The sequence below is a fragment of the Vulpes vulpes genome, chromosome 1 (assembly GCF_048418805.1).
Source record: "Vulpes vulpes isolate BD-2025 chromosome 1, VulVul3, whole genome shotgun sequence".
In the NCBI taxonomy this organism is placed as follows: domain Eukaryota; kingdom Metazoa; phylum Chordata; class Mammalia; order Carnivora; family Canidae; genus Vulpes; species Vulpes vulpes.
Window position 1 is genome coordinate 85,957,260 of NC_132780.1, and position 22,272 is coordinate 85,979,531.

General features: G+C 42.7%; 1 protein-coding gene across 4 annotated transcripts in view; it reads right to left on the reverse strand.

Moving 5' to 3' along the window:
• UTRN (utrophin) overlaps positions 1–21,568 on the reverse strand; it is a 497,326-nt gene extending 475,758 nt beyond the window's left edge. For 2 of the 4 annotated variants that reach the window (XM_025997957.2, XM_072719110.1), the window contains exons 1-2: positions 20,239–20,435; positions 14,079–14,249 (exon numbers count right to left, since the gene is read on the reverse strand). In XM_025997957.2, the coding sequence (XP_025853742.2) occupies positions 14,079–14,157 (79 nt within the window). In that variant the 5' untranslated portion in view covers positions 14,158–14,249; positions 20,239–20,435. Of the gene's footprint in view, positions 1–14,078; positions 14,250–20,238; positions 20,436–20,887 lie in introns of those variants that run through there. The other 2 variants (XM_025997956.2, XM_072719084.1) reach the window with 2 other exon arrangements.
• Between the last annotated feature and the right edge of the window lie 704 nt (positions 21,569–22,272).

The window sequence follows — 22,272 nt, forward strand, 5'->3', positions numbered from 1 at the left end:
AGGGGGTTAAGTGTCTGACACTTGATTTCGGCTAAGGTCATGATCTCAGGGTCTTGAGATTGAGCCCCATGTTGGGCTCTGCACTGGGTGTAGAGCCTACTTCAGATCCTTTGCCTCACCTCCCCTTCTCCCTCTCTAAAAAAAAAAAAAAATTAATTAAATAAATAAAATGCAGAAATTAAGCACATTAAGAAAATTAATTCTGGAGGAAAAGCTAATACTTAAAAGTGCTGAGAACCTGAATTAAACATGATTTGAAAAAACCCATCCAAGCGACTGAAAAATATAAAACAAACCCCGTGAAGGTGAAGTTATATTGTGCCTTTACACAAGTTTTTACTAACTGCTAACCATCTTTCAGATCCTTTCCCTTACTCCCTCTCCACCTCTACCACTTTGGTTCAAGCCTCCATAATTTCTCACCTCAATTATTTTCACACCCCCGACCTGCTCTCTGCATCCCTCCAACTCTGCTCCCTCCTAAATTTACCTTTCACAAACTGCCAACTAAGTTATCGTTCTGAAAAATACTACCAGCCCATCATGAACTCACTTAAAATCCTGCAGTGGCTCTGGAGAACAAAACGATCAAACCCTTTAGCCTGCATCAAAAGACCTTTCAAAACATGGCCCCACCCTCTCCCACCATCCACAATGCCCAGCCACACTCACCTAGCAGATACAGCCTCAAAATGCATTCCTCTTTTCCATCAATCTGGCATTTCCTTCCCTCACTGTCCATATGTCTACCTCATAAGCAGCCTTGAAGGCACACTCAAATTCCTTCCTATCACAGAGCTGTTACCAGCCGTACCCTCATTCCCACCAAGGCAAGAGCTTGTCCTCACTCCTTCCGTGTTCCCATGGCCTTCTGTGCTTTACACTGCTTTTTGTGCAACATGTCTATTTATTCCTCTCCTCCCAACTAGCCTGAGAATATATGAAGAACAGACAAAGGTCTTGCTCACCTCTGAGCCCACCCTCTAGCAATAATGACTGAACAACAGATATTAACTGAGTGAATAAGGTACGTATCTAAGCAAGTCTGAGTTTTTTTTAAACCATTAACTACACAGTAAGTCTTTATTGAGCACTTACTGTGTGTGGAGACTAAGCTAAAGGCTGGCATCAGAAAGTCAAATTAGGGAAGCATGGACCATACACAAGCAAGAAGAGCCAAAAATAGAAATAAAGACTGAACAAGAGGGAGAGATTGATTCTGCTTGGTGATGGAAAGTAGAATGCTTTGTGGCACTTAGGCTGTTTGGAGGTCTCAAAACTGGGGGGCAGGGAAGGGGAATAAAACCAAGCACAGAAAACTAAGCAAGCCACCCTGCAAAGGCAAGAAAAGGACCGTGAGCAGTCCTCACATGGTGCCATTTGCCTCCTTCACAGGGTATTGTGGTAGCAGGGGGAAAGACAGGGCTGTTAGAAAGATAAGATGGTGGCAGACATCTCTAAATGTTTCATTTAAACATACATGCAAATGAGTTCCCCTCTCTGAGCAATCTGCCTCCATGCCAGGTCTCCAGAATAAGATCTGTCCCACACCAAATGCACAATAAAGCCAGTCCAAGAAAGAGAGAAGTATATATGTCCATTCACCAAATATTAATACTGTCCTAACTTGTAAAGGTTACTTCTCTTGAAAAAGCACATATAAATTAAAAGAATTCAAGTCGCTCTGATTTTTCTCTATTCATGTGGTATTAAAATGGGATCTAATATATAAGTAAGGGTCTGATATGTTATAGAACTGGCCACTGATGCCACACGTAAAAACACAAAAATAAGTATCTTTGCATTTTGCGATATAACATTTTCTAACCACCTATGAAGGAACTACATAGGGTCACAGAGTAAACTAGAACACACTTATTTAAGAGCTCCCCAGCAGGTGGATTTTCAATAAGGCCAGGAGACTTCATCACAAAATAAGACTGATTCATTCTCTCAGCTCCGAGTCAATTCTTGCAATACTTTTAAATTTTAAAAGATAATGTATTGTAAATCATATGGTCTGATAAGGACATATGTTGGCTTACAACCTCTAGAGTTCCCCAGGTGAAATTTGAAACTTGCCCCCACGTACAAAAGGCAAGGAGAGCCCAAAGAGCAAGCTGACCATTCCAGGTTGGTAGGTAGCAAGTTTGATCAGTAAGGGAACTTACACATGAAGGTTGCCTTGTGGGGAGAGGGGGGCAGCAAGACAAGTAAGTCTCTGCACCTGCCCAACAGAATCCTAAAAGTTCATATAGAGGCTTTAACAAAGTTCAGTCATGTATACCATCCAAATGGTCTCAGGAGCACATCACTCTCTCAAGGCTGCTTCCTTGAAACAGCAACTAGGACAAGAACAGTGGGTACAATACATATTTCAAGGACATGAGGAAATGAGGAGCCTCCAACAGCCCAGGCCCAACTTCCAGGTCAACCAGTGGTCACATCTTCTCAATACCCTCCTCCAACAGTTTAATATCCATAATACATATAGAACTAATACAATTCAATAGCAAAGAAAGAGAAAGAAAGAAGAAAGAAAGAAAGAAAGAAAGAAAGAAAGAAAGAAAGAAAGAAAGAAAGAAAGAAGAAAGAAAGAAAGAAAGAAAGAAAGAAAGAAAGAAAGAAAGAAAGAAAAAAAGAAAAAGAAAAAGAAAGGAAAGAAAGGAAAGGAAAGGAAAGGAAAGGAAAGGAAAGGAAAGAAGAAAAGAAAAGAAAAGAAAAAAAAGAAAAAAAAGAAAAGAAAAGAAAAGAAAAGAAAAGAAAAGAAAAGAAAAGAACCAGACAAATCTGATTTAAAAATGGACACAGGATTGGGCAACCTGGGTGGCTCAGCAGTTTAGCACCACCTTTAGCCCAGGGCCTGATCTTGGAGACCTGGGATCGAGTCCCACATCAGGCTCCCTGCATGGAGCCTGCTTCTCCCTCTGCCTGGGTCTCTGCCTCTCTCTCTCTCTCTCTCTCTCTCTCTCTCTTTCTGTGTGTGTGTGTGTGTCTCATGAATAAATAAATTAAAACTTTAAAAAATAAAATAAAAATAAAAATGGGCACAGGATCTAAATAGGTATTTTTCAAAAGACAAATATATGGCCAACACATAGCACAGATGAAAAGGTGCTTAACATCATTAATCATCAGGGAAATGCAAATCAAAACCACAATATGATATCACCTAATACCTCTTAGACAGTTATCATCAAAAAGACAGGAAAAAAATGTTGGCAAGGAAGTGGAAAAAAAGAAAATTCTGGTGCACTACTGGTAGGAGTATAAACTGGTACACCCACTACAGAAAACAATAGGGAGATTTCTCAAAAATAGAACTAAATACAGAACAACCATAAGATCCAGCAATTCCACTTCTGTGTATTTATCCAAAGAAGACAAGAACATTATCTCGAAAATATATATAAAGCCCTAAGTTCATTGCAACATTATCTACAATAGCCAAGATGTAGGAACAACCTGTATGTTCACCAAGGGATGCATGGACCCCCCCCAAAAAAATGTGATGTGTACATAGGACAATTATTATTATTTTTATTGCCATAAAAAAGAAGGAAATCTCACCATTTGCAAAAACATGGATGCACCTTCAAAAAGGGCATTATGCTAAGTGAAATAAGCCAAAACAAGACAAATGCCCTAGGATCCCTCTTCTACATGTAATGTGAACCACCACCACAACCAGAAAGCTCAAAGACACCCATAACAGATTGGTGGTTGCTGGAGGCAGGGGTGGGTGGGGTAATAGGAGAAATACATGAAGGGAGTCAAAGGGTATGAACTTCCAATTATCAAATAAATAAGTCATGGGGATGTAATGTACAGCATGGTGACTACTAGTTAATAATACTGTATTGCGTATTTGAAAGCTGCTAAGAGAAAAGATCTTAAAAGTTCTCATTGCAAGAAAAAAAAGTGACTATACATGGTAATGAATGTTAACTAGACTCATTGTGGTGATCATTTCAAAATAAATGCAAATATCAAATCACTGTATTACATTTGAAACTAATAGAATGTTACATGTCAATTTTATCTCAATTTTAAAAAGACAGTATCTTTAAACTGGCAATACAACAATTCACTTTGGAAAATGGATTGTTTACAACTCAGAACCAAATGCTGTTTTTAAGTATGTATGTTTGGGGTAGATTCTGTTGGTTTTATTTTGTGGTCTGTTTGTTTCAAATAACTCTGAAGAGGCTCCCTTCTAAGTAGTTCATTGAAACTTCCCCAATGCTTCCCACATGGCCAACGCTACACAAAAGTCTCTGTTCAAATATAAATTGTCATCCAGCTCAAGCCTCCCCAGATGCTCCCTTTTTAAGCCTCAAACTTAAAAATGTCTCAGGAACAAGTCCCATTAAATTCTGATACATGACCTTAAATTCTACATAGTGGCATATGTAAGAACAATTACATATTTTGATCTACTCCAAAATTTGTTTAATCAATGAAGAAATGAAAATCCCTTCCTATATCTTCAAAGAAGTTAAAGATTAGAGCTCATAAACACTACTGCGAATAACTCAAGGACTTTAAGAGTGAGAGTTTAGTGTTTGGCTTGGTTTAGTTAAATGAATAGAAGGACATCATAAGACCTCTGGGGTATGTTTACAGATCCTCAAGGAACTTGCCATAGTGGCCAAAAGCCACTTACCTCCTATATCATCTTTGACATAAAAACAATTATTCATATTTTAAAATGCACTCATTTAAAAATGATAGGAAAATTACTTTGTATCAAAAGGAAGTCTAGTTATATTAAATATAAGTACTGGATGTCACCTATTTAAAATGATAAAACAGGGAAGTAAATATATAAGTAATATTGTCTCTAATCTTGAAGAACATAAGAAAACTAGCAAAATGTTATGTTTCCTACTTTATATCACATCTTAGAAATCCCCCTATATTGATTAAAAAAAAATACCTGGTGACTTTTTATCTCAAGTTATTCCACTGTATCAATAAATTATAACTAAAAAAAAAGAAACAAAGAAAAGAAAAACTAGCATACAAGATTGGACGTGAGAATGTTTTTCCCCAACATGAGTCAAAAACATATCTGTCTTAGAAATAACTTCTTAGAAAATGTACACAATAAGTTTTTATAAAAGATTTTATTTATTTATTTATTTATTTATTTATTTATTTACTTACTTACTTACTTACTTACTTATTTGAGAGAGAGAGAGAGAGAGCATGTGTGGGCAAGGTACGGGTGGACCACACCAGGGCAGGAGAGGCAGACACCACACTGAGCAGGGAACCAAACCAGCGGGTCAATCACGGACCCCCAGATCATGACCCCAGGATCACAACCTGAGGTGAAGGCAGACCCTTAACCAACTGAGCCATCCAGATGCCCCAAAAATATACACAATAAATTTTTACAATGAATTAATCAGAGGACTCCATGTAACACTTCAGGATGTGACATTAGACTTCTAGCAGGAAGCAGTTAATTACACTGAGTTGAAGACCAAGTTCCTCAATGAAGAAATAATTTGCTGCCGAATATTTTGGTATGATCTAGTGTAAGGGGCCATGCTAAGAAATGCACCAAATTTCATCATTCTCCTGGCCCACTCTCCATGGTTCTACCTTTGCTCAACACAACCCAAACTCTTCAAGATACAAAGCAAAAGAAAAATTGTCCAATACCAAGAATCTATTATCCTTTTAAAATGTTCAAAGGGGGATCCCTGGGTGGCGCAGCGGTTTGGCACCTGCCTTTGGCCCGGGGCGCGATCCTGGAGACCCGGGATCGAATCCCACATCGGGCTCCCGGTGCATGGAGCCTGCTTCTCCCTCTGCCTATGTCTCTGCCTCTCTCTCTCTCTCTCTCTCTGTGTGTGTGTGTGTGTGACTATCATAAATAAATAAAAATTTAAAAAAGAAAAAAGAAAAAAAAGAAAATGTTCAAAGGGAAGTGTTTATAAGTAGAAATAATCTTCAACATTTGACTCCAGCTCTCCTCACTCTTCTGAAATGCAGTTTTCACCTTAGCTGTAAAAGTCTTAAACCTGCCTTCTTTCTCCATAAAGCAATGGGGATGCCTGGATCCTACCCCACACGGCTGAATTAGAATCCACAAGGGTGGTTTTGATGTGCAGCATGAGTTAACAATACCACATGGGATGAGTCCAAAACCCAACTTTCAAAATAAAAACATACATATACATCTAGGTAATTATTGAATTAATGTTTTTTTTTTAAGATTTCATTTATTTATTCATGAGAGACACAAGAGAGAGGCAGAAACATAGGCAGAGGAAGAAGCAGGCTCCATGCAGGGAGCCCAAAGCAGGACTCCCGGGTCTCCAGGATCACGCCCTGGGCCGAAGGCAGGCACTAAACTGCTAAGCCACCCAGGGATCCCCCTGAATTAATGTTAAATAACATGACTCAGCTTATGAAGAGCAAGAAAACTAATAAGTGAGGATCAACCTCAAAATGCTATCCCCATCCCCCAGTATATATTATATATATATCACATACCAAAATTTTGGTATCAGAAAGTAGAATGAGGGATCCCTGGGTGGCGCAGCGGTTTGGCGCCCGTCTTTGGCCCAGGGCGCGATCCTGGAGACCCGGGATCGAATCCCACATCGGGCTCCCGGTGCATGGAGCCTGCTTCTCCCTCTGCCTGTGTCTCTGCCTCTCTCTCTCTCTCTCTGTGACTATCATAAATAAATAAAAATTTAAAAAAAAAAAAAAAAAAAAGAAAGTAGAATGAAAGAAATTCTCAATATTAAAACTGTGAGACTAAAAAATAATATCTAAACAGATAATACCTTTTAAACTATAGCAGATGTATTTATTTCAAAGTTGTACCACTTTAGAGACAAAGTCAATTTTTTTTTTAAAGATTTTATCTATTTATTCATGAGAGACACAGAGAAAAAGGCAGAGACATAGGCAGAGAGAGAAGCAGACTCCCTGTGGGGGGCCTGATGCAGGACTTGATCCCAGAACGTGGGGATCATGACTTGGGCCAAAGGCAGTCACTCAACCACTGAGCCACCCAGGTGCCCCACAAAGTCATTTTTTTTAAAGATCTATTTATTTATTCATGAGAGACATAGAGAGAGAGGCAGACACACAGGCAGAGGGAGAAGCAGACTCCTTGTAATGATCCCGATCCTGGGATCACACCCTGAGCCGAACGCAGATGCTCAACCGCTGAGCCACCAGGCATCCCATAAAGTCAATTTTTAATTGGGTTTCTCTGATACATAAAAAATGTTATTATGTGCTTTTTCTGCTCCTTGAAAAACAATTTTTGTTACATAATTAAATGCTAAAATTACTGAACTGGGCAGAAATCATAATAACTAACCACCCAGCCTCCCAGCCCCCATCCCCACCATCAAAAAATTCATTTGAAAATATTCACCTATGAAATATTATTCTACTGCTTTATACTTTGAGTTCAACCAGTTCAAATAAACTGGTTTATTTTTAAAGAAACAAAGTTCTCAAAACCAATGTGAGACTGTACCAACCCCAAACCTTAATCTCAGGTGCCCCATGAACAGGCACAAAAAAAAAAAAAAAAAAAAAAAAAAAATCTCCTTCTTAACCAGGCCAGGAGTACAAGCTTCTGATGGAGAAGACCCACAGGATTTAAATAAACCTTAGGTAAGTGGCTGTTCAATGGCCCCAGTAAAAAAGCTACCTAGAAGCTCAAAACTACCTGCCTCCTATAGTTGACCTATGTAAATCCAAGGGCAGAGGAAACAAAAGTGAAAGAGCTAGACCTGGCTTAGACTTCTCAGTCCCCAAGCCACCATTTCAAGAGTAAATATATATTAAAATCTCACAATGAGTCACATTTCAAATACTGAATTGAGTAGATTTATTTTTAAACAGCTGAGGCATTCCAAAAAAAAATAAAAATAGTAATATAGTAAATATCTCTGCCTCCACACACAGCTTTAGGGAAAAACAGTCTTGCCAATCTATCTGAAACCACCTGAGTATCCTTTCACAATTAAATTTTAACTAATATTTACAACTGCTGCAATGATCGTGCATGTTCTCTTGTTCCCAGAAAACCATCATATCAGCATCTAGTTCAAACTTCTGGCCTCAAGTAAGGTTCAATAAAATTGAGTTTTCCATTCTGTCCATATAATTAATGTACTTCCACTGCTTACAACATTCTCAGCAATTCATGCTTCCTGATTGGGAATGGATCACCTCCAAAGCTTCTACAACCACAGTAATAGGTCACAAGAATTGCATTAATACTGAAAACTGTTCTACAATCACACTACTTCAGCATAATGAGGCGATAACACAGAGAATATTTTTACACGCGTTATGAGAATAGCTGTTCTGCTCTGTCAGAGTTGGATTTCCATCGAGGTTACCATCCCTCACCACAAATCCCCAGGGCTCATGGAAAAAAACAAACCTACTCAAAGAGCTCCCTCCAAAGCACAGGTATTCCAGCCAAGTAAAGCTGGGGGGTAAAATTGTAAAAGACAGTTTTTCAGTCTTTTAAGCTATTTAGAAAAATCCCCTCACAGGTATTTCTCTAAACGAAAGAGAAAGTAGATCAAGGACTCCCTAAACGCAACATAACCAGCGTCCTTCCTAAAGAAAGGCCACTGAATGATAAACAAATACAGTAATCTTCCTCATAATTTTTATAAAACTGAATTTTGTTAGGAAAGCTCACTTTATTGCAAACACAGCGTATTTTCAGGAGACCTGCTATAAATGTAACCAGTATAATATTCCATATTAAATAATTCATTTTATTTTTATTTCACTGGTTTCTCTTTTCTTCCCTCCCCTCTCCCTACCTCTACCAACTCTTTCAATCCCAGAGATATCCATCTGGACATCAAACCAGGGCTTAAACTGAGCCAAATCGCAGGGCATCTGAAATCCACTACCTTTTTTTCACCAGCCAGTGAAAAGCCTCCAGCAGCAGGAGGCAAAAAGAAAAGGGAATTCACGTCAGAAACAAATTACCAATTTTTCTGCCTTCCAACCAGAAGACTGCCCGTCCTTTGGTATTTTCCCCTTTGCTCACTCTTAAAAAAAGGGACAGAGACAGGAGCCAAGAAAGGCCAGGACAAGTCTGGGAGCAGCAGGCTGTATCTCCTACAATTGGCCTTCCTTTGGCAGAAACCCAGAGAAGCTCCACCTCACAGCCCAGGGTTCCAACCTTGTTGGATAGGAGAAAAGAGGCAGAGGGATGTATAAGCTGAATTAATACTGTGCAAAATGTATAAGCGATAGATTCAGGCACAAATGAAGAATCATCCTGCAGCAATGAAATAAACTACCTTGTAAATTAGGAGACTTGGCAATATGTAGAGGTCAAATGCAGAGTTTCTAGTCAATTAATAAGCATACATTGCTCACCTACTATGAGGTAGGCCCCAGGCATGATACAAGGGATGTATCAGTTCCTGCTCCTGTGGAATTAAATTCTAGTGGGAAGGATATTAACACACACACACACACACAGAGAGAGAGAGAGAGAGAGAGAGAGAGAGAAAGAGAGAGAAAGAGAGAAATGCCAGATAGCAATAAAAACATATAGGGAACTTAAATACAGTGATATAGTCAGGAGTGACTGGGAGATCTACTTTCTAAAGTCAGCAGGGAAGACCTCTCAGTGATGACATTTAAGCCTAGATCTAAATGACAAGAAGGAGGCTAGCAGGCAAAGATAAGGAAAAGAGGGATGTGTAGAGGCCCCTGGCCTTTGGAGAAATAGGAGGCAGGCTAATGTGTCAAATTACTTCTACATGACTTATTTCTGTCATCTATAAAATAGTGGTTGTTAGGATTAAACTCATAGCAGTCTATCTGCACACAGTCTATGTTCAATAAATGTAAACTGCTAGAATTATCATCATCATCATCACCAACATGATCCCATCATTAGACATGTGAAAGCAGAGCCTGGGGAACCACTCCACAGGCAGGGCCAGGTTATAAGGCCTCTGAGAGGCTCCTTCAATCATTAGACATTGATATTAGGCAAAAAGAGAAAATGTGAAGGAGGAAAAGATAAACTTGTTACACCCAGGCTTCCTACCCAAGGCCTTTTAAAGAGCATACTGAATCATACAACAGTGTGTGGCTCACCAAATTCATTCAACAAACGGCCCTCTCCAATCTCAGAGTCTACTGATTCCAAACACCAAACTCTCAAAATCCTCACATGTAGCTAGCTGACACACTGCCTTCAGCCCTGAGGTCAACCCTTGTTAGGGAGCTCTGTGCTAAGAAAATTACAACAGCACTGAGGACAGAAAAGGATGATGAATTCTACATCACTGGCTTTAAAGTGTGTTAGCTACTGTAAGAATGAAATAGCAATGAGAATATTCTTGGACTTTATATGCATCTCAAACTATTTTATTATTTTATGTTTAAAATGTCCCATGCAGGGGCACCTGGGTAGCTCAGTCAGTTAAGCGTCTGCCTTCAGCTCAGGTCATGATCTCAGGGTCCTGGGATTGAGCCCTGCATCTGGCTCCCTGTTCAGCAGAAGTCCACTTCTCCCTCTGCCCCTCCCCCTGCTCATGCAAGCACTCCAAGCACTGTCTCTCTCTCTCTCTCTCAAATAAACAAATAAAATCTTAAAAAATAAAAAAGTCCCAAGCAGAAGCTTACACATCACAGACTCTACCGGCTATATATTTCATTAAAGAAAAAAAAAAAGAAAAGAAAAACAAACCTCTAATTCTTGGCCCACTCTCTCAAAATATTTACTAACTTGTTAAGCCTTCTGAAGCCCACTAATTCAGGCCATCAGAGATGCAGTCACTGACAATGAATTTATGTGACTTTCAGTTAGGGACAGAAAGGTCTATTTTTACCCAACCCAACCCCTAACCATTAAAGGTCATATCCTTTCAAGTTCTTTTCTGAAATTCACTCAAATCCTAGACAAAAGTACTACAACCATAAAGAAATGTACGTTTTTTTACATTCATGACACTACTTTATCACCTACCCCTGATGATTTCATCCATCTGTTCAGATGGTGCAGATGACTTGAAAAAAATTTTAAACCTCACACAGAGCCTAAAACAAATTAATACTGAATAAGGGCAATATAAAGAATCCTAATAACTTAAATGCACAAACATTTCTATTATGCCAGGCTTTTAGACTGTCCAAACTCAAGGTCTGGAGAGGAAAGAGAAGAATTTTCATAAACCAAGAGATTAAGTTTATTAATATATTCTTAACAGTTTTTTTCCCATCCAATATCTACCCCTACCCCACATCCAGTCCTCCAAAAGGAAGAAACCCAGAAGAACAGATAAGAATTAAAATTTTCCTATGGGAAAATATTCCTTTAAAAAGCTGAAAAGGCAACAAATTCAGCATAGAACACATCCAAGAAGGATCTCTGTATGTAGATGATGCCTTGACTGAAAGATAAACTGAAACTCCTTTTTCAATATGTAAATTTTAGAGCACTATGAGACCTAACCATTGGATGCTAATATTCACCGTAAAAGGATCAAAAAAGTACCTTCCAGAAAACAAGACTGGGACTAATAGGCCCATTCAAATCCAAGTTTATCTACCGGTTTTTGCAACATAATCCAGCCAAAAGAATGTGATTCGTATCTCAGCTATGCAACAGCTAGCTTTTCAATGTGTTTCGAAGTAGGTGTGTCCAAGGTAACAGTCATAGCCTTGGCATTAAAACACTCTAAGCAATTTGAGAGCCCTTAAAATTATAAAGACCAAGTAAAACAGGCTCATTAAAGAAATTTAGAAAATAAGTATGAGCGAAAAAGAGAAAAATAATAATGCCACAATGCCAAGATGAGCACTATTAATATTTTAGTGTATGCTCTGTTAAATCTTCTTAAAAAATATTTCCCGTCTAGAAGACTTCATATTGTACATATATTTTACTTAACAATATCAAGAATGTATTACTCTACACATCCATAACATTTTTGTGAATGTACAATCTTCTACTTCATGGATACACCCTAATTTAAGCAGCTCCACTGAGATTCTGTATGATCTGTTCAGTTGCCCTACATTAAAGGAACAGAGTACGTTAACCAGCTATTTCCTAAACTAACTGGCCCACAACATCCTTTTTTGAATTATACATCAGAACTTGTGCTCCTTCATAAATACTTTGTGAAATAATGGCTTAACCAATCTTTAATTCTGGGTTTTTATGGTGTTTTATTTAATTCTTTATTTTTTTTGTTATAAAAATAATGTGATCAACTTGCTTGTACATGTCTGTGCATTCCCTCGGGGAAAACTCTAAAAATAGAGTTATTGAGCCAATTGGTATGTATATGATAAAACCATGTGATAAGTTCTGCCCCACTGTCCCCCCAAAATATATGAGAATTGTCTTTTTAAATGATAATATTTAAAAAAGAGTTTAGAAGTTATGTGTACTCATCATATAAACCCAATATTTTCAAACTTATATAATAACCTTTCTATGAACATAGCTAAAATACATAGTTATAAATACCAAAGGTCTTACTGTTACGGACATGGTCTCAGAAAACTATCCAAGAATATTCCACCTCACAATGTATAAAACATGACAAGCATGGGTATGTTGTGTCTTTTATTTCCCTCTTTGTTATATATACATATATACTCTACTAAAACACTTGAACAAAAAAAAAATTTAGAGGAACAAAACATCCTAAGAGTGAACTTTAACACATGATATTAAGCTGTGCCCTGAAAAGATCTTTAAAGGTACACAATAGAAGCTACATATTTAGAGCCAAGACTGTAATAACCAAAATCTTTACCAATCAACAAATACCAGTATCATGGAGGGAAAGGTATATCTTACATGTGTATCTTTAGGGGCACCTGGGTGGCTCAGTCAGTTAAGTGTCTGTCTTCGGCTCAGGTCATGATCCCAGGGTCCTGGATCCAGCCCCCACATTGAGCCTGGCATTGGGCTCCCTGCTCAGCGGGGGAGTCTGCTTCTCCTCCCTCTCCCTCTGTGCTCTCACTCCCTCTCTCTCTCTCTCAAATAAATAAAATCTTTTTTAAAAATGTGTATCTCTATTAACTTATAGCTTATTTTCAGTACATATTTTTGCAATTTCAAATAATTAAGAAATAGAATCCTAACATTCTATAAAGATGGTTCACACAGCAAACAGAGGGTTTAAGTTCCTTTTCCGTTTTTAAAGTGACACTGGACGTAACTTTATACCTCAAAGTTACTGTGAAAGTTACTTAAGTATAGTGTTCACACCCAGGGTGGAGTTCTATGTAATTTCCAAAGCTCAGAAAGGCCCTGCCTACTCAAAAATATCTCCCCTTAGAGCCTGTCTCAAAATCATATTTGAAGTTTTTAAAAAATACAGAAATTATTCAACAGGTCTGGAGTACAGCCAGTGCATCTGTATTTTTTTTAAAACTCCCCAGTTGATTCACTTGTACAGCCAGAGTCAAAAAGCACTCACTTATATAAAAGACTGAGGGAGGGAGTGGTAGCCTTAGGTCTCCAATTTAAATGTTCATATGAAAACCATCAATCTGTCTTAGGTGACACATGTGAAAACTGTACCTTCAGAACACTCATAAAAAGTTTCAAAAAGGACAGCAAAGGTAGGACACGGGCTGACCCAACCCTGCCACCAAAAAGGAGGGGTGAGGATATACAGTAATGGAAGAAAAACTCATGAAAATCCACCTGGCCAGAAACTGCAACTTTGTATTTTGAGCATGCAATCCCTTCAACTTCATAAAAGAGACCAACAAGAAAAAACTGCTCAACTTCACGTCTGTGTGGAAAGGCACAGCCTCACTGAGGAAAAGCATTCAACTACAGGTAGGCGTTTCACCAAGCAGTGCCCATCAACAGACAACAAGACCAAAATGGATTAGCAATTAAGACAGGATACTCAGAGACAGTACGTTACCTTTTACAATATAATAGTCATTTGTCAGAACTGTGTTTCTCAAAAGAAGTTTGTCCCATAAGAACAGTGCAAAAACAAGCCAAAAAACTTATGTCTTCTAAGTAGTTCATATATAATAATCCATCATTTTCTTAAGCTTCCATTACCTACCAGATCTGGACTTAATGATGTCACTGAACTCATTCTGCCCATCATCAGGCCTGGCCTCGTGTTCTCCATACTTGGCCATCTTTGCGGAGTTTCAATTTAATCCAAAGACTCTATTAAATTCTCTTCTTAAGACTTCCAATTTTCTATGATGGTCCAGCTGGACATCAATACCTAAAGAGAAAAGGGAATATATTGACTTGGGGGGGGAGTATACATATATATTATTTAATATATATAATCATATAGTTAAATATACTAACCATTCATTCAGCAGGTATTTATTCAGCACCTTCTATGTATAAGGCACTGATCTGGGCAATGGGTATATGACTAAAAAAGACTCTGCCATAATGAAGCATATAGACACTAAGCTGTTAATTATATAATGAATTATTTTATTATAATACTGATATGTTACAAATGTACAAATGAGAAGCACAGGGTAATATGAGCATACAGCAGAGGAATCTGACCTGCCCTGGGCAATTAAAGTTTTTCTTGAAGAAGTGACATTTGAGCCAAGCTTTCAATGATGAAAAAAATTTAATTGGCAAAAAAAAAAAAGAGGTGGGAAGAGAAGTTGAAGGGATTACATGCAGGAAGAATCATGGAGCATTCTAGAAGCTGAACCACCGTCTTTAGAGAGAAAACAGCCAAGAGTAGAGAAATCTGGTGAAGTAGGTAGACAGAACCAATGACAGGGTGTTGAAGACCAGGCCAAGTCTTTTGATCTTTCTCTAAAGAGGAAGAGAGGATCCAATGGATGGTTTTAAGCTGGGAAGTAACATGACCAGATTTGCCTTCTGAAAAGATCATTCTGGTTTGTAGGTGGACCAGAATGATGAGTTAGGAGCCATAAAGACTATGGCAAAATAGAGCAAATGTTCATTCAAGTTCCTAGGCCAGGGGTGCCTGGGTGGCTCAGTTAAGTGTCTGCCTTTGGTTCAGGTCATAATCCCAGGGTCCTGGGATTGAGTTCCACATTGGGCTCCTTGCTGGGCAAGGAGCCTGCTTCTCTGTCTCCCTCAGACCCTCCCAGCTTGTGCACTCTGTCTCTCTCTCACTGTCAAAGAAATAAATAAAATCTTTAAAAGAAAAAATGTCCTAGGCCATGAGCACAATGAGCAATTTTGTTGAATGAAAATTTCTTTTAATTCCTCTGTATTTTTGAAATTTTTTCATAACAGAATTTTAGGAAAAATAATTCCTAATTTTAACCAAGTGATGAGCAATAATGGAGCATCATGTGACACAATGGGAAATATACCATACTGTCCATATAGTATCCTCATGAAGCTTATCATAAACAAATCTAGACTGTAGATCATCTTCAAAATAAATTATCTGGACTGCTCAATATTATCAACATCGTGAAAAACAAAAACACCTGAAGGAGGGGGGGAACTTTGTAGGTTGAAGAAGACTAAAGAAACATGACAATCAAGTGTAATCCTTGACTGAATTTAGAATTTCAAAAATAAACATTTGGGGGATAATGTGAAAAATGCAAATAGGGGCTATTTATCAGACAATGTTATTATATCAATAGTGAAGTTCTTTAGTACTGGTTAACGGTTTTGTCATTATGCAAGTGGGTATCTTTTATTATGGGAGACGCCTGACAAAATATTTTTTTAAGATTTTTTATTTATTTATTCATAGAGATGCAGAGAGAGAGAGAGAGAGAGAGAGAGGCAGAGACACAGGCAGAGGGAGAAGCAGGCTCCATGCAGAGAGTCCGACATGGGACTCGATCCAGGGTCTCCAGGATCACGCCCTGGGCTGCAGGCGGCGCTAAACCGCTGCGCCACCGGGGCTGCCCCAAAATATTTAATCAATGAAGTGTGACAATAACTTCAACTTAAGTTCAAACAGGACAACATAACATATACTTGTCTATCTATGTAAAAGTATCTCTCTACTCCTATACATATATTCAGAGAGAGAGAGAAAGAAAGCAAACAAATGTTGAAAATGCGAAGAGAGAATGCAGAGAATGAGTGTTTATTCATCTTTCTAGTATAATATTACAGGCAGGAAATGACTGTGGTCCAAACAAGGATACATGGAAAGAAATGGGTAGATATGTGGGATATTTAAATATCAAATACAAAAGGTCAACAGCATTTGGGAACTGACTGGATATGAGATGGTCAGAATACTAAGAGTAAAATGACTGCTCAGTTTTGGTTTGGGCAACTGAGTAGAAGGTGAGTCATTCACTGATCTGGGGAACACTGGCAGATAAGCCACTGGCGGAAGAAATCATGAATGTGGTTTGGACTTGCTGAGTTTGAGGTGCCTCCAAGTTATATAAGTGCAGAAAATAAAAAAGACAGTTGGATATATAGGTCCGATCTCAAAAATGGTCTGGATTCAATATAAATCTGGATAGTTACACGTTATACCCATCGACACAGATTTTATTCCAGAAGGTACATCACATGAATTCTGCTGAGTATAGGTATAACCTACCAACAATATAATTTTAGAGATTTTATTTCTCTGAAAAAGAGAGAGTACCTGAGCAGAGGGAGGAAGAGAAGAGGAAAGAGAAAGAGGAGGTAAGAATCTCGAGCTGCCTGTGGACTGAGCTCAGAACCCTACATGGGACTCCAGGCATGGACGATGTGAAGACCCTGACATCATGACCCTGAGATCATGACCTGAGCAGAAACCAAGAGTCAACACTTAAACGACTGAGCCACCCAGGTGCCCAGCAATAAAATAATTTTAATCTTTAGTGATTAATTAGAATTATCTTCAAGGGCAGCCCCAGTGGCTTAGCTGTTTAGCGCCACCTTCAGCCCAGGGCGTGATCCTGGAGACCTGGGATTGAGTCCCATGCCAGGCTCCCTGCGTGGAGCCTGCTTCTCTTTCTGCCTGTGTGTGTGTGTGTGTGTGTGTGTGTGTGTGTGTGTGTCTCTAATAAATAAATAAAATCTTAAAAAAAAAAAAAGGATCATCTTCAAAGTTTAAAGAATTGAGGATTCTACTCGGCAGAACTACCTTTTCTCTAAGAATGTCAATGATGAGAGTTCTGCATTGCCCTAATACTTCCTGGAACACAGTGGCCCTACAACCCAGACAGAATCAGAATTCAATCTGAGGTTCAGCAACTTAGCTATAGTCAACACATCCAAATATTAATCTGCATGCAAATAATGGGCATTAATTCATATATTACAACAGATATCAAAACAAGAGTTTACTGCTAGCTACAGTTAGGCAATTCAATCACTTAATTCAAGGACATACCATGTAGTATTATTATTGTATGATATGCTTCATTTGGCATACTAATGTAATATTTGTATTTTATATATTATGTTTAGTTATATATAACATTCAAGGAAATACCATATTATTTTATATCAATACATATAAAAGACAACTATTATATTTTTTCCTGACCAGTCGAAAAAAGGGTGTGTTCTAATAATAAAGAGTTCAAAATTATCTTTAAAAAATATTTGAAGTATTCAACAGTCTGAGGCAGAAGAAAACTGGTGGACTACTAAAGCTTTAGGAAGAATCTCCTCTCCTGTTGAGAGGACGGACCATGTGGACTGGATCATCAGTCTGTCAAATTTTGAGGATAAAAAACTTTTTCTCTTTTTTTTATATTGTTCTACTACCATTAAGACCTTAGGGATTATTATGTGATTAAGTTCCTTTTTGGGGGTACATACCTGTAAAAGATTTGCTGAATTAAGAGTATTTTAATATATTCAAGACTTTAAAGCTTTATTCAGAAGAATATAAATAAAATTTTATTATGAAAAACCTGGTTTGTCCAACAAAAATTCTCTCTACTGGAAAGCAACTAACTATTCCCTTTAAAAGATATTTCTGACACTCCTCTCCTTCATAACTAGTCTTAGCTAAAGGTCTTCACTTCAGCAATTGCCAAAGACCTTTCCCATTCCTTAAAGAAGAAAAGTAAACTGTTGACACAGGACTTTACTTCATTTGCACATAAATATTTGCCATATAATTTTTTTTATTTTGTCACTGTAAGATAATTTCTCAAATTTTCTCTTCCTGGTAATCAAAATCCCATATATGCTGCAAAGAGACAGCAGAAAGAGGATCACAGGACAAGGAAAGAATGGGGAAAAGGGAGAATCACAGAAGGCCATTTGTTGTGGGTTTTTTTTTTTTTTTTTTTTTAGATTTTTTTACTTTTTTATTAGAGACACACAGAGAGAGAGAGAGAGAGAGACAGGCAAGAGGGAAAAGCAGGCTCCATGCAGGGAGCCTGACATGTGACCTGATCCCAGGTCTCTAGGATCACACCCTGGGCTGAAGGCGGTGCTCAACCGCTGAGCCACCAGGGCTGCCCACAAAAGGCCATTTGAACAGAGAGAGCCACTGACTGCCACTTGTTGGTAGGAATGGGCAGGGGACCCACCCTAGGTTGAGGAGCACACACACAAAAAAGATACCTCCTTCTAAATCACTAAATGCTGCAGCAATTTATAATAGGATGTCAGAGACAAAATCCAAGTTTCCTCAAGAACAGGGATCCCTGGGTGGCACAGCGGTTTAGCACCTACCTGCCTTTGGCCCAGGGCGCGATCCTGGAGACCCGGGATCGAATCCCACTTCGGGCTCCCGGTGCATGGAGACTGCTTCTCCCTCTGCCTATGTCTGTGCCTCTCTCTCTCTCTGTGTGTGTGACTATCATAAATAAATAAAAATTTAAAAAAAAAAAAAAAGAACAATGTGCCTAGGTGTGGACCTTCTCTGGAGTGTGAGAGGCCATCTTCCCCACAAAGCTGAGTGAAAAACTGAGAATAAATGGTATTGCCTTAGGTACTGCCTTACACAAGCTTTAAGCCCTATATAATTGTAACTTTTGTAATTTATTGTTACCACTACTCCAGGTTTCTGTTGCCTCAAAATTACGTTTTGCAAAGTTAGCCAGACCTTTCTCTCGGAAACCAATGCATTCGACTCTGCTACATTCAGCAACTCTTTCTCCAGAACACGTCTGGCTGTCATATGGAACAGAAGCCAGCAGCGTGTGGCAATAAACTTGGGGGTCAGAGGGTGGGGTGCGGAGATGCCCTTACAAAGTAAAGCTAATGTTTCCAAATGAACAATTTGCCAATCAGACCACCTAAGAATACAAATACGTTCAACAATGTGTGATTAGGATGGAAATGCGGTGTGGGTCCTAGGGCAGAAACTATCCAAACATTTAAACTAGAAACCAAACCCTAGGAATGCTGAAGATCGTGGAGAGGGAAGCCAGGGGGCCAAGAATCTGCCGCCCTTCTGGAAACCCAGGACAAGACACCGCCCGGTGCCAAGGGCTGCCATTCACTCTCGCAAACGCTCCCAGGGAAGGTTAGCGCCACGGTGATTAATACTGTTTACAGGGGCAATAAATTTTAGGTAAACACCCAAAGGAGAGTTAAAGAGCGGTCTCCTCGGCCCCATAAACTCGGGCAGAGGGGGCGGGGAATGACTCCGCGTAAACCGCGGCCCGGGCCGCCCGGGACTCGCCAGCCCCAGCGCCCACGAGCTTCGCATTCCTGCAGCTCGCGCCCGGCCCGCTGCGCCCCGCGCAGGCCGCGGCCCCCACGCCCACCCGCAACCGCCGCTTCCTGCGGCCCGTGCAACTCGCGCACGAGTGCAAGCGGCTGCGGCCGCGGGTCGCCGAGGCCTCGAGACCCGGCCCCGGCCGGACCGGGGGACCGCGACTTCGGTGCGTTCCGGGAGCAGCAGCGCGGCCACTGCCCGCCCCTCCCACCCCCCTCCCACCCCCCTCCCACCCCCCGCCCGGGCGCGGCTGGGGGAACTGCTCCGCGAGGCCCCGGTGACCCTGACGACCTGGAGGCTGGGAACGACGACGCTCTTCCTGGGACGGCCCAGAGCGCGGAGCCGAGAGCTCCAGGTCAGACCCGGGGCTCTCCAGTTCGAAGCCAAAGAGTGCGGGTCCCCCGTCTCTTGGAGGTCGGGCCCGTCTTCTCCCCTTGAAACAACCGTGCGCAGCAGCCCCTTTCGTAATCCGGGGGGGGGGGGGTCTCCCGTAACAGCGTGCCTTGTAAAAGTTGCACAGCCTAAGATGAGGGCTTCCTTGGTTGTGCAAGTGGCCTTGGACAGTCAGAACCTCGGACCCGGGGCCCGAAGGCGACACAAACGACCTTACCTGGTGCGGCAAGTGATGCCAAGAGTCCGGGGAAGAGGAGGCTACCGCGGGGACGCAGCCCCGGCTGGCCGCCTGCGGCCCCTCCCGGGAGTCCCGCCCTCGGCAGCTGCCGCGGCTCGGAGGTCCAGCACGTTTCCTGCCAGGCGCACGGCACCCCCTTCCCACCCTCTCCAGGCGGACACCTCGGGCCCCGCCCCCCCGGGGCCGGGGCGTGTGCCACTGGCCATCCCAGGAAGCCACGTCCCCTGTCGGAGACCACAGCGCGAGGCACGGATGCGCGACCCTCCCGGCGGCGGGGGGGGGGGGGGGGGGGGGGCGGGAGCCGGGCGGCCGCGCGGAGCCGGGGGGGGGGGGGGGGTGTGCGGACCCCCTCGCCCGGGCTCTCTCCACGTTCCCCGCACTCTGTCTCCCGCCGAGCGGGGCTGGACTCAGGCTCCGGGGAAAGTGCACGCGAAAGTTGGTGCCACCTTACAGCCAGCCCTCGGAGGGGGCCGGGGCGCAGGGGCGCAGGGGCGCAGGGGCGCAGGGGCGCAGGGGCGCAGGGGCGCAGCCGCAGGAAGCCCGGCGGCCCCGCAGCTCTCGCGCCGCTGCCCCGGCGCTGCGGCCACATCCCCCGGGCCCCGCAGGCGGGGACGCTGCACGGGCTTACCTGCTCCCGGGCCCAGCCGCCGCCGCCCAGCCGCGCCCCGAGCCGGCAGAGGGCTCCTCCCGGCGCGCTGGGGTCGCAGTGGTCGCGGGGGACTGCGCGAGCCCGAGTTCTGGGGCGACGTGTTTGGAGAAGGAAATGTGAAAACCAGACAAATCCAAAAGAAAAAAAAATTGGGGGTGGGGGGGTGGGGGGTGGGAGAGACACCCGATGGAAAACGCCCCCGACTTGTGCAATCTTCCTGCCCGGGCAGTTCCGCCAAAAACAAAAACAAAACAGTCCAAGTGCGAACCTGGAGCGCGCGCGGGCAGCCGAGTCCGCCGGACGCCGGACCTCGCCGTCGGCAGCAGCGACCCCGAGGGAAGGAGGCACCGCCGGCCGCGCCGCCCAGCGGCTCCGGGAGCCAGAGGCCCCTCCTCGGCCCGCGCCCGCGGCTGCCCGCTCCCGCCTCCGAGGACGGCGACTCCACAACTTTGCGCGCGAGCGGCCGGGCCCGCGGCTCCTCCTCCGCCGCCGGCCTGCCCCTTTGTTGGAGAGCCGCGCGGGCGGCCGACGGGGGCGCCCTCGGGAGACGCGCTCGCGGGCGGGCGGGCGCCCGGCTGCTCTCTCCGGGGCGGGCGGCCCCGCCGCCGCAGGCCCAGCAACTTTGTTGCGGGGACAGCGGCCCCTCTCGGCTCCGGGAACGTGGCGCCCGGGTCACCTGACCGCGCGCCCTCCCCTCCCGCGGCGGCTCGGCGGGCGCTCGGCCGGCGGGGGGGGGGGGGGGGTGCGCGCCCCGGAGCGGCTCCCCGGGCCGCAGGGACGCGGGGCGCAGCCGCCAGCCCCCGGGAGCCTCACGCACGGCCCAGCCCCGCTCACCCCGGGGCCCGGCTTGGCCTCCCCCCGAGGTGAATCTCCGCGCGCCTCCCCCTCGCCCCGCCGCCGTTTGCTGACGCTGCTGCCGGGCAGGTCCTACTTCAAGGGTGTTTTTACCTTAGCTCTTAGTGTCGCCTTTAGATGTTAAGAAAAACTTGAAATTACGTGGAGCGTTCGGTCGTGCCTGCTGCCCTGATCTCTCAATGTTTCCGACATACACACAAACACACACACGCTGACACACACGGTCGAGGCGTTGGTCAAGGAAAAATCTGGGGAGAAATGTGTGTGACGTGGGCATCTTTCCTATTCACATACTTCATCCCTCCTGGGTTCCTATGATGCTGTTCCGTGACCATCACACTTGGGGTGGGGGTGGGGACAGCAACCCAAGTTCCTAGTTTGGGAAAAGGGAAAGGATGATTGATACACGAGCAGCTCTGGCTTCTTGCTGGTTTAATATTTGAAAGTTAATTTATGAGTTAGTAAAGTTGAACCACTAGGGGACTCAAATGCTAGCCCCCACCCCCCAC